Source organism: Thunnus maccoyii, chromosome 20 (assembly GCF_910596095.1).
Source record: "Thunnus maccoyii chromosome 20, fThuMac1.1, whole genome shotgun sequence".
Lineage (NCBI taxonomy): Eukaryota > Metazoa > Chordata > Actinopteri > Scombriformes > Scombridae > Thunnus > Thunnus maccoyii.
The window spans coordinates 12,077,168-12,094,174 of NC_056552.1; the positions used below are offsets into that span (position 1 = coordinate 12,077,168).

The 17,007-nt window shown below is 39.4% G+C and overlaps 1 protein-coding gene across 7 annotated transcripts in view; it reads left to right on the forward strand.

Moving 5' to 3' along the window:
- The window catches only part of LOC121886477 (calcium-activated potassium channel subunit alpha-1-like), a 97,974-nt gene that overhangs the window by 11,164 nt on the left and 69,803 nt on the right, over positions 1–17,007 (forward strand). For all 7 annotated transcript variants that reach the window (XM_042396478.1, XM_042396472.1, XM_042396474.1 and 4 more), the window contains exon 2: positions 1,921–2,064. In XM_042396478.1, coding sequence (XP_042252412.1) covers positions 1,921–2,064 — 144 coding nt within the window. The remainder of the gene's footprint in view (positions 1–1,920; positions 2,065–17,007) is intronic.

Sequence of the window (17,007 nt, forward strand, 5' to 3'; positions counted from 1 at the left end):
GCAGTTCATTTATTTTTATTGGTTTATTATTCCTTTGCTGACACTTAACTTTAATTGAAGTAATTGACTTCAGTTCATTTGCCAACTCCCCTCTTCTTCCTAAACCAGACTGTTGGCAAACGAATGCCCTTGTCATCTACACACAACTGTGCTCCCCCATAGTTGTGTGGTGCAGACCACATTCATTCATTCATTCATTCACTTACGTCAGTGGTGCTGCACGCCCTTCAGCCTTACAAAGATTTATGGTGGAATGGAAGCACAGCACATGTTGCATAGTGGCATGCCAGGAGTTCTTTGATGCAGGCTGTCTTATATCGCAGGGACACACAATAGCCCCATCTGCTTCTGGAGAATGTGGCATGTTGAGATCTTGGGCATAAACACCACAACAACAAAATGCAATAAAGTGTAAACCCATCAAAACACTCACAGTTATCCCCACCCCTCTAACTATGTAAACTGCATCAACCAATCATTAACAAAGAGCAGAGATGGTTCAGGAGAAAGGCCTCAGATAGTGATGTGTGCAACACAATTAAGGTAGAGGAGGTAAAGAGTCCTGAGTCGTGTTAGCTTCGAGGCTGTGGGGTGTTTCATCAGGGAGCATGGCTAACCTCTGCATCCTGTCTCGATTTCCTGCTCTGTGAATCATGCCAGTCCCAGCAGACAGACAGACAGATAGACAAGCAGACAGACATGCAGCCCACTCAGTGGAGCAGAAACACCGGGAGCTCAGTGGCTGCCATGGATACACTCCTGGAGTCTCTTTACTGCTCTCACTCTGTATGTTTACTGTATACATGTATGCATGCATGTGTGTGGGTTTATTTTGGAAGCCTTGACCCTGGCCACTATATTAAAAATAATATATTTCTGTTTTTCAACTGGTGATCAGCAGTCTTAAATGTTGTGTTTTTGCACAGTCAATTGATAAATGTGGGCTCTACTTTCTACTAACAAAGTTTGGGTTTCTGTAGTACTCCTTTATATTGATTTAAAGTCATTCTGATGAATACTTGTATTAAAAATTGATCAAATTACTATATATAATGTGAAAGGGGTTGCTTGTAGGTACAAACCCACAGAGAACTTAGTTCCTCTCAGCTCTATAGAGCATTTTAGCATCTTTTAGCTCATTGTTTTGGTTTTATGGCTCACAGTTTTACAGTTTCAATTCACTCTCTCTGCTCTCATCAGCTTTGTTTTTAGTAAGCAGCTGTTTTCAGCAAAAAAGCTGTAAAACCCTACAACACCCAGCACCAAACAACAGACAAACAAAGTAAGCGACTAGCTGGTGAACATAGTTGAGCATTTAGCAACTAAAGAGCCTGATATTTTTCTCAGGAGTTGATGGAGACAAAAACAGAGCTTAAAGGAGAGTGAATACTGGACTTACATCAACCAGCACCTTAATAAGGTCATATATCAGTGCCATGTTTATAGCTTGTCTGTGCTGCCCTTATGTGGCCAAAATAATAATTCCAATTTAAGGAAAAGTTTTGCCATTATTGTGGATGTAATGTTAATAAGGAATATATTTATAGTGCTCTGAGACCTGTCCCCTCTGTCATGATGCTCCCTGCTAAACAGAGAACTGCAGCTGATATCATGCTAAAGTTTGAGGTGGAATAACATTATCCTGTCTGACAGATGTGTAAACACAGTATTGCACTTCTTACTGTTTCTGGCTTTTTTCCACCTAGATTGAAAATAACCACAACAGCAAGTGAGCTATCATGAACTGGCTGTAGGTTGATGTAGCAGCTTTTGTATGATAACAATCAATGATTGTGTCAAAACTGAATTTTGGAAAGAGATTTAAAAAGAGATAATTACTAAATTGATCATTTACTGTTTTACTTTGGCAAAGTTTCCGATATTTCACTGTATGACTTCCTGCATCCTTTATTCTTTCAGGAGGTCCATCGGATCACCACAGGCGATGGCATCAAGCGCGTCGACAAGGACGACCCGGCAGCCAGCGAGGTGGGCTGGATGACCTCGGTTAAAGACTGGGCTGGAGTCATGATATCCGCTCAGACACTGACGGGCAGAGTCCTGGTGAGTTCAACCATCACCCCCGTTTAATCTTTGATTGACATCTTGGGCTCCTTTAGCCTACATGTAGCAGGCTGTCGGTTAAGACGTCAATGAGATGAAGCATGACAGCTGATCATGATCACCTCCAAACTTCCTCATGACAGCTAAGCACTCTGGTTGAACTCCCTCACAGTATTTTTGTCTGTGAGGGGGCATCATGAAAAATATTTGTTATTATAGGACAAGCCAGAAACCTTGCTGAGGAGGAGCTGAGGAGCTTCTATCTGACAAGCCACAAATCTGAAGCGCTTGAATGTTCCTTAAATTTATTTCTGCTTGTCGGAGGCATAAATACACTGTTTTGAATGGCATACCTTGGTAGCTTATCTCCCAGACAGGGAGGCAGCCACATCAAAACAAAGCTAGGGCAACAAAGAAGAGAGAGATTTAAAGAGTGTATTAAGGTCATACATCCCATAATGCCCTCAGACAGCGGAGAGAAACTGATCCAGAAGGAGAGAGGAAGGGAGGGGAGGGACACATACAGTTTACCAATTGCATTTGGTCAACTGAGGTGGTTGCCATGGCGCCTGCCACCTGGTGTGTCTGTTGACAGTGTCACATGGCGTACACATGCCTTTACAGCCACAAGTTATCATCTTTATATTGTACAGCAGGATTAAATGAAGGCATGAGATTATCAGATCCTTATCTTGTTGCAACCTGTCCCGCCCAGTGAGTCAGTATAGTCAAGAATAGGCGTTTGCAAGGTGAAGTGAAGGAACCCAGCTTTGGCATGAAAGAGATTATGCTACTTTTTTTTTTTCTTTTTAGTTTTTGATTTAACAACAGTGCTTAATGATTTGGCTATAAGTGCTTGGCAATCCAAGAGCAGTACTGAGGACTGATGAAATGAAATGGCATGAGTGGGGACGCCATGCCAAGGCTTGCCGCAGTGCTCGGGGCTCGATCCCACTTTCACCCACCGCCCTAAATGATGCAGTGCTGCATCTACTGTTGGCTCAGTGTGCGGAAGATGTTAATCATGAATGCTGGGCAGCCACAGTCAGCGTCATAGTTTGATGTGAAACATTCAACTTCATTTTATACTTGTGTTAGAGGCCATGTTGGAAAGGTTGTGACAGCTTCTAAAACTCAAATCAAGTCAAATCTATCTGTAGTTGTAAACAAAAAAGATTTTTTTTTTAAAGGATTTCTGGTTTCTGTATGTGTTTGTATAATGGATAATAATCCTGCTTTTGGTGGATTTTGTCATTTTAAACCCCATGAAGTGAGACGTTTTTAGATGATGTCTGTAGCAGTAAGCTTCTGCAAGGAGATGATTAATGCCACGAATGATATAAAACACTTTTCGGAGGGCTAAAAACAGCACAATTTCTTCATCTTCCTCCAAATGTCATGTGAAACTTTGATGAGTCAGACTGAACTCAGGTTTTTCCCCACGGCATCGTATTATTAGTTCGTCCTGAGCACAGATGCTAGTGACTGTTAATGGTGACAGCAACATATTGCTAACAGAAGCATGACTGCTATTCTGTGTTTCCTTGTTTTTCAGTTTGAACCACCAACACTCAACCCATACGTGCGTATGTGTGCGTGCAGCTGAAGTGCTCTGTCTCAATGATGAGACACACAACTGTTTAGCGAGTGCTCGTCTGTAACCATGGCAACTGCAGCTTACCTAAACACAGCAGATGTGTGTTTTCTGTGTCAGCCTGTTTAGGGAGGCACATTAAAGCCTATTTCCAGGCTGTTTGAGAGGGAATTTTAGGGAGGGGAGTAAGAGCACGGGATGGCTTAAATGAAAGGCTGAGTGTGTGTGTGTGTGTGTGTGTGTTTTATTTCATGCATCTGTCTCTGTGTGTTTGTGGAGGAGGGTTGAGCTGCTTTTCCCACATATTCACTCACACTGTTTTTTCCAAATTTATTTAAAAATGTACTGTTTGCAAGCGGCTAATTTGACTTTTTATGCCTGCATATTTCTATACCTCTTTACCGGCAGCCTTCATTAATAAACGCAAGTAGAGGGGGAATTGATTGTTTTTTAACCTCCGTACCCAAGGAGTGGAAAACTAGAAATTTCATTTTTTCTCCATGATACATGTGGTGCATGTGAATCCAAGTGAAATGCGTGTCCTCTCATTAATATTACCAATTAAATCTGCTTAAATTATTAAGCAGAGATGTTGAGGGGGTTGAAGTCGAGGGAGAATAAATCTTAACCCTCAAAGACAACTGAGACATGGATTATGCAAAAAAGGGGCCTCAGCTGCAAGATGCCTAAAGTAGTTTGCAATTGTGATGTAGATATGTGAATCTCAGCCAGACAGATATCAGTTGATGTCTCAACAAACTCACTTTTCAGCTCAAAACAGTAGTTACAAAGTGTTTTACATGAGGTAGAAAAGAAAAGGGAAAATAAATGTGATGAACAAGCAACCAAACATATAAAAACAAGAGTCCTGTGCGAACTACAAATTTAAAGTTATAAGATCTAGAAAATGAAGTATAAACTCATAAATCAACATTTTTATGCTAAGTTTCTGTTCAATCAGCTCTTTTAACATAGAGTACAACAAGCAACACAAGGTAAGAAGTTAGTAAATGTTTTAAGTACAAGACAGAGTTTTCAGACTTATATGATTTTCCCATCAGATAGCATTTGAGTGGACTGTCGTGTTTTTTCATACTACTTGAAATCAATCTCTCACGGCTTATAATCTGGCATTTCAAACTGAAATTAGGGGTATTAACCTCAACAAATGCAGCGTGACATATTTTAACCAAATGTGAGATGCTGTACGGTGATTCTGGCTGCAGACTGAACTGAATGTTTACTTCTCATGGTGGATGTTGAGTGATAAACAGGTGCAGGCTGCCCTGTGGAAGACCCAGAGGCCTGATGTTCATTTGCCCGGCTGGCCTGCATTTTAGCAGATAGTAAAAGATCAAACGTCACCTTTAGGGCTATTTGATTAGCCGGGAGGACACTTCCCGATGACCTTTCAGTCTGTAAAGGTTTATCTGCTGGAGATCAGCGCTCTGTTCCTCATGCACTCAAATAAAACAGAAAAGGCAAGGCCTCGTGTTTACTTTCTAATTCCAGGTCAGCAGCATGTTGTATGTAAGGACATGGTTTCCCTGAGATTGGGGACACAGAAGGATCCCATCTGTCAGTTTATGCATTATTGCATTTCCCCTCCCCCCGAGACATGTTTGCATGAAACAAGACCACCCTCCCTATTCATCAAAAATGTCATCATGTTACTGTTTGCTTGCGTCAAAACAAACAAAACTGGCTTTGGGGGCTGAACAGGTGGCTGCAGCTCGTACCTGTGCCAAAAAACCCAGTGGGTGTACTGTAATGTCATGCATCTATTTCCTGTTCAGTCACACTTCCCTCGAGAATGTAATCTTCAAGAAATTGTACGATGGGGAGTGTGACAGAGCGAGTCTGAGGTTAATGTATTCTGAAGGAAAATGTGATTTCTCTTAAATGATGGGACCCTGCAGAGTGACATTTAGCCCATGTGTGCTCGGCTGTAGAGGTCCACAGGGGGAGCTGGGATGTCGCAAAGCTATTATTCTGGCAAGAGAGAGGTTTTCTATTAATGGAAGCACAGAACTGCCCTCTGGTACTGTTCGGTTTGCAGTCTTTACCCCCTTACCCCAGACACAGTCACAGGTTAAACACAGTCAATGATATTAAAGGCCTGGACAAATGGTCCCTAGTATCGTGGGTTACTCCTTGGCTGTAACGTCTTTTATATAAAGGATTCTGGCATAGTCATTATATATCTTAGTTGGGCATATTGTTTATACCGATTTGAATTTGTTTTTGTTTTTTCTTCTTTATGTCCAAGGCTTTTCAAGAATGTTTACAATAACCATCATCTTAGTGTATCATGTTAGCATGCTAACATTTGCTAATAAGTGCTTAATACAAAGTACAGCTGAGGCTGCTGGAAATGTCTTCAGTATTTAGTCATGTACCAAAGTATTGGACAAATTGAAATTTTGACTTGATAATGATGCTAGAGAAAAAAATTAAGGGATCACCAAAGTGATCACAATTAATCCTGAAGGGAACATGAGTGTCTGTGCCAACTTTCATGGTAATCCACCTGTCAGATTTTGAGATATTTAATTGGAGAACTGAAAACTTTGACCTGCTGGTGGTACTACAGGATAAATCAGAGGGTCAGCAGGATTTATTCTTGGGACACCATGTATATTTATACTAAATCTCATGGTAATCAATCCAACAGTCCAACAACTATGGATATTAGTTCTATTTGGGAAGAATATGTTAAGAGTTTTTCTGGCACAAAGGTTCCCATCATCCTTTGAGTAAACAAGAAGCATATTGTTGCCATGAAGACAGTGAGTTAGCTGTGGGTTATACTTTGAGATCCCTTGTTTACATTGTGATGAATTTGCACCATGACATGCCATGCTACATTACCTATTAGCAATTACAACTGGATCATCTTTCAGATTTTCAAACAGCATCTCCTTGAAGGAATTCATAGTGTTGTGCTTGCATGTAAACAGGGAAAGTGCCAGAAATAGTTGTGTGAAGAAATGGGGGAGAAAAAAAAGGGGAGCTGGAGAGAGAAATTCAAACCCTGCTCTCTTTCTCACCTCCACACACCTGGCTGATCGCTGCATGAAGTGGGTGTGAATGTTGGATTGTCAATGTCAGAAAGTTGCAGAAATTGTTGTTGTTTCCGAAGCAGTTCGACCATCCGACAAGCACTTCTGATAAAGCACACTGGCAGATTAAGCTCTGAGAAGGAGAAGGCGTTAAGGGTTAAACAGTGTGCAAAAGGTGTCGGCAGATTTACTTCCAGCTCATCATCACCGGCTGTCAAACAAAATGTCCTAATGATTCAGAGTTGTCTCGGATTACCGAAGGTCAACATGTGGAGGAAGTCGTATTAGATGACAGGGGGAAGGAGTCGTCTTCTGTCTTGACCAATGTCGTCTAGATTTGATGTCGCCTGGGAGCAGCTGCAAGGGGAGAAAGGAGCACTGAACGAAATTATAGGTGGGCCAGAAGGGCGTTTTCATCAGGCGGACAAACTCACCTCCTCCTCCTCCTCCTCTGAGTGGCTCGGTGAGCAGCGGCAATTGTGCCACTACATGGAAAAGCTTTTTGTTTGATGAGAGTGAAAAAAGGAAAACAGAGAAGGGGAGAGAGAAGAGTAAACACTCCTGTGGGGACCTTCTCTCGTCTCTCAGAGGCGATTATGGCACTGCAGCAGCAGAAATGTCCAAAGTGCCATTCGGAAGTGATGGAAGCACTTATCCTTCACATGACTGAGAATTCAGCTTAGTGCTGCTTTATTATTACAAATTTTTGACGGTGTTCAGCATTTTACTGCATGTGCCCTTTTCTTGACATTCTCAGTTGACTCTTGGCTTCAGATTAGTACATCGGTGTTGTTATATGTAACAGATATTCTACCAACATGTCTGTGGCCTTGTGGAGGCGACAGGAGGCTGTTGGCCACCTGTGTGACTTTCACCGCACCCAGTTGCAACAGAGTGAACAACGTGGCAGTGTCACTTGGCTTTCTGCCCACCTCTAAGTCTGCCACTATTTTCGGGCGACAGCAGCTGCCAGGCTGTTTGTCAAGGCCTCCCAGAAGGAAACAATGCCACAGGGACTAAAGTTATTTTGTTGCTTTTGTCATCTCTAGTTAAAATAAGAATATCTCAAGTAATTTTTGTCTATAATTGAGTCTTAAAAACATTATTTTCTGATATGTTTGATATAACAAGAAAGAAAAAGGGAAATTACTGCACTAAAATAAGAAAAATGAAACTTGATTTTAAAAATACATAAAAAAAGAAAATAGCGCATAAACACAAAAAAAGAGATTTCTTTAACCTCAGGAACTTATTGGTTTTAGTTTTCATTATTCAAAAGAACTGGTCAAATGTAATGCAAACATATTGTATTAAAAATCAATGTGAAAGTTTAATTTTAAGAATGCCAATGCACGAAAACTATTTAGTTTAACCCTCCAGTCAAAATTATACTTTGTCCAATACTTTGATTTATACTTTTTGATTTATGATTTGTGACATTAGTGCTAATTAGCAAATGTTAGCATACAAGCACACTACAACAAAGATGGTGAACATGGTAAGCATACCTGCTAAACACTAACATGTTAGCATTATCATCGTTAACATGTTAGCATAAGGACGTTAGCATTTGGCGCATATTGTTTTTTTCCTTTTTTTAAATGGCCCTTATGCATAATCAGCAGCTCATTAATCTGTAACTATTTTGGTATTAAGTGATTAATCATTTGTTATTTTTCAAGCAAAAATGTGGCTGCTTTTCTTTGTCATATATGACAGTAAATTGAATATCTTTGGAATTTGGACTGTTTGTTGGAGAAAACGGGCAAATTGAACACATTGTGGGCTCACTTTTTTTAAAAACATTTTGTGACTAAAAGGTTAATCAATTAATCAAGCAAATAATTGGCAGATTACTCGAGAATGAAAATAATCATTAGTTGTAGCTCTATTTGTATTTTATCCCCATTTTTGCTTAAGATAATCATTTTCTAAGTTGTAAATGTCACAAGATGGCATTGTTTACTGCAAACTGTAGTCATCAGTGTTTTCATGCAGCAGAAAACATACCCTCTGGCTGCTGATAATTGGTTTAAAACAATCTGCTCCTTCAAGAAATCCTAGTATTTTTTGTTAGAAACTGGTAAAAAAAAAAGAAAAAATGATGAGCCTCATTATACAGTATGCTTATCTTAGCAGAATTCAGACAGGCTTCTTATTTTCAATTCAAATGACGTGGCCATCTTCTTTAGCGCTTTGCCTTGAACGGTGTTTAAAGTGTCTGGAGTCTGTGTAGATTTATAACATCATTAATATTAGCCCTCGGTGCAGCACGTTGTCTGACACTCAGACAAATCTAAGTGTTGCTTTGACACATTTATTTGAGATTGTCTTGACCTGTGGCCATCTGTGCCTGCAGAGTTTACAGATTGAGAGTTGCTTAATTCTCTGCGCTCGTGAGGCCAAATTCTTGCAGCAATCACACCATTAGTTTTGGACACCAGCATGTATCAGGTGTGATAATTACCATCCTCCCAGGGGATGGGAGAGGAGGAGGAGTTTCTAATTTGGATCTTCTCTATGATTCTGAGTTTGGCGGGCCACATTTTGAACACGATCTCATTTGGCACAAACAATCAGGGGAGTATAATTAGTTTGGTGGAGTAGCATCATATTGAGATATGAGGGAAAAACTATGAAGAGGAGCTTTGTGATAACATTCTTCTCCGTCTCAAAAATCCCATTCATAAGCAGAATTTTGATAAGAAACTCTCAACCGTCACGAATTGGGCTCTCCAGATTTCATTAAAAATCTTCAGCTACACAATGACCTAACAACTGCAGCTGCTATAAAGCTCTTCAGTCTTCAAAACTCATCACAATCTTCCCTTTCCTCTCACAGGAAAGGCAGACATGGAAGAGGTGTAAATGAAGAAAGTCTTGATTTTTACAGCTGGCACTTAACATCAAACAGGCTTTCTCTTGGCGAGTTCAATTTAATTAATTAACAAAGCCACTTAGAGAAATTGAATATCTGGAGGTTAATAGATGTTGCAAACTGGGCACACAACAGGTTATAACTTTGAAAGTTCACTTTAAGCTCAGCCGTCGGTCTGTGTGGCTAATTGCAATCTAATTATGTCCGACTGCAGAATAGGAATCCAATCTCATTCATTAATATCTCAGAAGCTGTTCTCCAACACGTCCAACTGTTGAGTTCCTGCTCCATGCATCACGCATCCCCGTCGAACCCTTAAAAAAACATGTGGCTGCTACAGTTACAGTATGTCCAGCTTCCCAGATACAGAACATGATTTACATTTTAACACATGATAGGAATTTCCATTTCCACTGTACAGAGTTTCTCTCTCAGTAGGAACCCCTCCTCTCTGACGAGCTGCTGGAGAAGTTGAGTCACTGCTCGTACTCCAATCACACACATAGATATACGTCAGAGAAGTGGTATTTTTAGACATATTAGATTATTTTGTCACTTCTTTTTATTTGGCAGCTCCTTTGTCTTGTTTTCAAGACTCAGAAATAAGTGAATTACAACATCATATTTTGGCTGAGACACACAGCGAGAGGCTGAGGGGACACTACATCCATCCCCTCCCATCCTAAGCTCTTTACGCCTCTCTGTGAGAGTGGTTGGGCTGCTTCCAGGATGGCTTAAATCACAGCTAAGCCAGTGTGGGATTTAGAGTTCTATACTGCGTGTTTTGACTGTGGATATTTTAATAGCTGAATAAGGGGGACAAACTGTTGTAGAATAAGTTTAAGTCTCTTAAATAGAGCGGAGCATGTTGTTTCGGTCTAATGAGAGTAGATTTTAGGATCAATCCTGTCACATGAAAGAGTTATAAAAAGAGAATCCCAAATAGACCAGGCTTGACTCAAAATGTTCAAGGATAGAAGCATTGTTTTCACAGCTCAGAGTGAATGTCGTCAGCGCTCATAGATCAGATCGCTCACTATATACAGTGTCAAACAAACAGAGGATAAGGTTTCAGGCTGCGGGTAGTTACAGTGCAAGCTATACAACATGAAACACAAACTGAGCACTTGTGTATAGCTGCCAAGAGTTTAAGGGAGGATCCAGTTTCTAAGTGCTTTAACCTCCATTGTGTTTTTAATATCCCTGCAACAAAGCAAATATTTAGAAGCCAAATATAAAGCTACTGTTTTACAGCTTGAATTGCATATTCTTCTTTAATATGTGATCATTGTTTTAACCTCCTCCTCCTACTAGTATTATAATAATATTAAAGATAATAATGTAATTCTATATGTGTTACAACTTTCATGCAAAGAAACAATGTTAAGCAGGTTACAAGAGCAAAAATAAACAAATAAAATGTTCAGTAATAGTAAAAATTAAAACTTAAAACAGAAATAAAATAAAATATTTAAATTTTAAAAAACACTTAAGGATAAAAACATGAAAGCAGTGGATATAACATCACCTTAAATAAAAGCCAGTTTAAAAAGATTTGTCTTAACCTTCCTTCTAAAAATACTAAATAAGTCATTCTAACATCAACAGGACATTTATTACATGTACTGTTGACAGTATTTTGAAAGAATGCTCTCACATTTCATAACTTATTTCATCGATGATGTTTTTGTTGAGCTGACAGCATAATAATGTTTAATATTAAATTATTTGTTTAAGTAACTCATGCTCATAATTGTTCATAAAAGTCAAACAGACTCTTTATGTAACCCTTTGTGCTGTTAGTTTACATCTTGTCAGTGGGAGAAATGGTTGAATATGAGGATGATCTCAGCCTCTAAACATAGATTGTGAACAAGCCCTTATTTGTATAATAATTGGAGTTCTTCTGAATCCCTTAATCCAAACAGAAAAGGTTTGCTAATCTCCAATTTCACTTGTTGATTAAACAGTTTTGAAATTTAATAATTATATTAAAAAAAACAGAACAAAAAAAAAACATACCATGTACCTATATATATTAAACTTGAATTAAGAAAAAGGATCAAATATACATAATATGCTGCCTATATAACTTTAAAAAATAGATCAGCACATATCAGACAACCTATTTGCTGATACAGATAGATCTGTGATAGGCCAATATCGGCCGATAATATCGGCTGACAGATATATCGGTCGGGCTCTAGTTCCATTTATTTCTTTTTTATATCTACAACACCTCAAACGCAGAACTCTGTGACTCTGATTCCATTGCCTCCACCTTTCATTCTTTCCCCTGCTGCCACTGTCATGTGCATACAAATGTAGTTTTTTAGTAAATATCCAGCACATGTTTCATCAGCATGTTGCATCAGCAGGCGTGTTGTTCACTCATTATACCTGACTGATGAGTAGGCAAGAGATGAGAATGATGAGAATGCCTAAATAGGCATTCCTGGTCGCTCATTAGGAGTTTTCATCCCTGCTAGGAGACAGAGAACCTGCCTGGAGCTGCTACAAAGCGTTGCAACGTTACTTCATTCAGCTGCAATTTGCAGAGGGACTGAGAACAGAAAACTTAACAGGTGCTCTTGCTGACGTTAGCAAGAGACAAGCAACGTAGCACAAGAGGGACTTAGACAAAGCCCCTATGGAAAAAAAAAAAGTCTTAGGTGTATACTTTATCAGACATAACATCCTTGCTTATTTTTAATCTAAGCACGCACTCCCATGCCCCTGAACCTATTTCTCAGTCTGCCATTTTCTTCCTACATGTTCAACATGGATTTTCTTTTTTCTTTTTCTTTTTTTTCTTTTTTGGATTCCCATTTGAAACCTGCAGGAGCCTGTTACTTCATGCTGTGTGTTCTGAGGTTCACTGAGCATCACAGATTACAGCTTGGTGTGTTGATGTTGGGTTATGGAGTGAATCAGGAAGTGTGAGTGGCTGCACAGACCCTGCAGGCTCTTCCCCAGGCAAACCTCAATTCTCAAGAGTATACTATTTATTGTTTACAACAACAACCATTTTCCTCTGTGGCATTCAGTGCACTATAGGAAAGGAATAAGACACATTTTGTGTTTTCTATATATATATATATATATCTTTCTCAGTTGTGGTCATGCTGGAAACGTGCCACATTCAGAGAAGATATTATTTATATCAAATGATAAATCAATGTGCATCAAGCTGCCACATACTGTAATTTGGACAGCAGCTGTTGGGAAAGTTCACTGGCTATTTTTAACCTGATGTTTACAACACAGGAGGGTGTTTGCTAAACGGTGTTAATGATTATGATGTCATCAACATACAGTGTCTTTGATGATGTGTGTTAGAGAAAAAAAAACAATCCTCACAACATACGTAGAAAATGATGACAAATAAAAATTAATGCTTTCTTGGTTTTAATGCACTTTAAATGAATTCTATGAATGAAATGTGAAAAACCTTAATTCAGACTGACATCATATGCATAGTTTTGGATAGATCCTTAAAAAAATTTAAAAATGTTTTGTCTGATAAAGTATACGCCTAAGACTTTTTTTTTAATTTTCCATACTGGCTTTGTCTGAGTTCCTTTTGTGCTAGGTTGCTTGTCTCTTGCTGACATCAGCGATAGCACCTGTTAAATTTTCTGTTCTCAGTCTCTGCAAATTGCAGCTGAATGCAGTAATGTTGCGACGCTTTGTAGCAGCTCCAGGCAGGTTCTCTGTCTCCTAGCAGGGATGAAAACTCCTAATGAGCTACTAGGAACTTTCCTGTGGTGCCTTCCATAATTACCCAAAACAGTGTTCAAAGTTTGCACGCAGCGTTAAGTATAGTTTATTTTAAACGTATACATCAGGGTATGTATAGTAAATCAGGACATAGTAACACAAAACTTTGCACATATAAGGTTGCAGTTTTCATTGTGTTCAAGTGTGCAACTTGCATGTAACTTGTGTATTGCAATGTTTGCCTGTACATATGTCACTTCATCCAGTGCACTTGAACACTTGCCTGGATCCAGACATTTGAATCTGCCCACTTCACTGATCAGAGTTGACTGATTATGTTGACAATGCTGTCTGATATCAGGCAAGTTGAGCACACAAATTTAAGTAAATAGCAAAAAGTTGGTCTGCATTAGTTTGTTTAAACATCCTCGGTAGAAAAAACATCCACACTGAAGAGAGTCATTCATGATGTTGACTCCTCGTAAACAGTCACTATTAATTTCTTTTAGCCATGAAAGTGATGTGTTGCTAACCTTAGCCAAGCAGTTTCGTGTGTCTCAATCCCACAAGGAGGCAGTAAATCAGCGCTCATACGCTGTAGGTTGTTTTTGACCACCCTGACAAACAGCATATGTTGTTTTATAGGTGTGAGGACTTGTGAGGATTGCTGTAACGCCAGGGAGGGTGTGCGTAAATGATGTAGAAGCTATAACAACAGCCTTTCATTAAATATCAAGTTTTCAAAAACAACTTGACAGGGGACTTAATAGGTGCCTATGGCGCAAAGTGACAGGTTATAAATAAAGGGTTCCTTACAGTGGATAGCATTTTTATAAGGATATTTATTTTGGGGTTAGAGCTCCGTAATCAGAAAACAACAGTAAACTACCTATGGGTTGTGGCTATAGTTTTATGAGTTAGAAAATGGATATGAAGAGGAAAGCTCTACTGGCTGTGGCCTCTCACTTGGCAGAGCCAGGTTGTATAAAGCTGAATGTTGTGACAGAGCTTTCTCCATTCTGGACTTTCCATTCTCTCAAACATCATCACTGTCAAGATGACTTGGACTTGGTCTTCGGTGCAAATTTGCTAGTGTTTATTTCTACACAAAAGCTCAGCGTGAACAGATCCCTGAGTAAATCCACTTGTTGCAACATTTCCAATTAAATTAACAGATTTCAGTTTGCTGTTATAAATGCTGGTGTAACCAAGCCCTTAGTTTGTACTGATGTAAAACTACGACACAGGATACTCATGTGAGATGAACAGTATCTACTGTGCTTTGTATACATACACAAACAACCAGTTGGTGATTGCTGTTCTTGCTCAGTAAAACTACCTGTAAACTCTGCTGTTTTCCTGTTTGCTGGTTCACTGTGGAGGCAGATGCATCCAGATTTGGGAATGATGATATTATTACCGAATAGCAGGTCTATCCCTCTTGAAATGTTGTAATGCTGGTGGTGATCCCTAATGATGTGGAAGCAGCTGCATGAAGCTCTACAGAAGCCTGGAAGACAAAGGAAATAATCTGCTTTCATTGACAGGATGAGAGAGAAATCCCTTAAACCCACCGGTTTAAGTCTCATGTGTGAAAGTTGCAAAAACAAAAGAAAAAACACTGATGGAGTCGTGCTTAGGATACTGTACTATTGTGGTGGAAATTCATAATGTAATGCATATATAGTCTTTGAATACATATATACTCACGTATTCTTAATTCACCAGATATATGTTCTTTTATTGATTGCTTTATTCATGTCTTTTAAAGTTTCATACAGCTTCTTTTTTGTGTTGGGTAGTGCGTACTTGTTGTGGTAAATCAGAGTAGAATTTGATCCTCCCCAGGGCACGATGTACCCAACAACCAGACAAAAATCAATAGTCTGTCAAGCATAAATGGATAAAGTAAATACACCTGTCAGCCACTCTCTAATTTGACTGTAACCAATATTTTGGGGAGGCACTGTGATAATAATTAAAGACCAGTGAAATTGATGGAAGGATCTGGAGATGTGTTCTTATCTGATGTATATATGACACTATACTGCCTTATTAGTTCCTATTAGTTCCAGTTTCTCTGCACAGACTCAGGTCTTTGCTACTTTGTCAATTCAATAAAGACCTCATATTCTTCTGAAGGACATCGCCTCTGAACGTTTGTTTCCAAAAGTTTATTTCTACTACACTATCATCCTGGGAAATATGCTGAATATTACATTCAAGCTGGATCCAACCACTTCAGTACTGTAGATCATGCATTAGACAAGCATAACAGTTCTAAAACTGGGGTCTCCATAATGCCACTGGGGTCTTCAAGGGTTCCTAGCAAAAGTTTACTTAAACTGACAAAAATGTTTTCCCAGTTTGGGAAAGTTTTAAGACTAGTATTCTAATAATATACTATACTCCATATCTGCCCTTGTACAAAGTAGACCGTATATATAATTCAATAATGAATCAATAAAACATGAGCTATGTGAGTCTCCTGGGTGTCCCTACATGTCCAAATGTGGGTCTATCACAAGAAAATATCTGTGAAGCAGGGCCTTGAATAATGTAATATTTTCTGTGGCAGATGATTGTACATGTCAAATTATCCCCTTCTTCCTCTCCTCCTCCTCCTTCTTTTTCTTAGTTGGTCTTAATGAAGGAGAGAATTCTCCACTGGGGTTTTGTGGTGTGTTTCTCGTTTGTTCAGGGAACCAACACTGACCTACAGTACAATCTCCAATGTATTTTGTTTTTATTTATTTATTTCATTGTGGCAGCATGTGGTTATAATACATTTATGCTCTGTACATGTTGTTGCTCTACATCAACTTCTTTAATTTGTGTTTCTTGAACAACACCAAAATGGAAATGAGAAACTGCATTCAAGCCAGTCAGGGCATCAGGGCATCAGACTTAGAAAAAAGGGATAAGCAGTTTTGGCACTAAAGATTCAAATCAAGTCAATTTTATTAATATAGTGTCTAGACAGGTCTAGACCGTACTCTTTACAATATGATTTACAGAGACCCAACATTCCCCCATGAGCAAGCACTTGGCAACAGTGGCAAGGAAAAACTCCCTTTTAATGGGAGGAAACCTTGAGCAGAACCAGGCTCTGGGTGGGCGGCCATCTGCCTTGACCAGTTGGGATGAGGGAGAGATAGAGATGTATAATAGAGATTAATGATGATAATAATAATAATAATAATAGCAGTGGGCATTGAGCAGGATCACGGGGGCAGTGGGTGGCTTGCAATCACAGATCCAGATTCTACAGCTCCAGAGGCAGAAATACCTGCAGAAAGCAACAGGAGGAGAGAGGAGAGAGATGAGAAAGTACAAAACTACAGGAGAGAGAAGATGCTGAGTAACATGCATTAATGGTACATGAATGCGTACAGATGAGAGAAAGAGGAGGAGAGAAGAGCTCAGTGCATCATGGGGACTCCCCCGGCAGTCTAGGCCTATAGCAGCATAACTAAGGGCTGGTCCAGGGCAAGCCTGAGCTTTATCAAAAAGGAACGTTTTTAGCCCTCTCTTAAATGTAGAGAGGGTGTCTGCATTCAGGACCCAAACTGGAAGATGGTTCCACAGGAGAGGAGCCTGATAGCTGAAGGTCCCTTGATGGTGCCTGACCATTAAGGGCTTTGTTGGTGAGGATAAGGATTTTAAATTCTATTCTGGATTTTACAGGG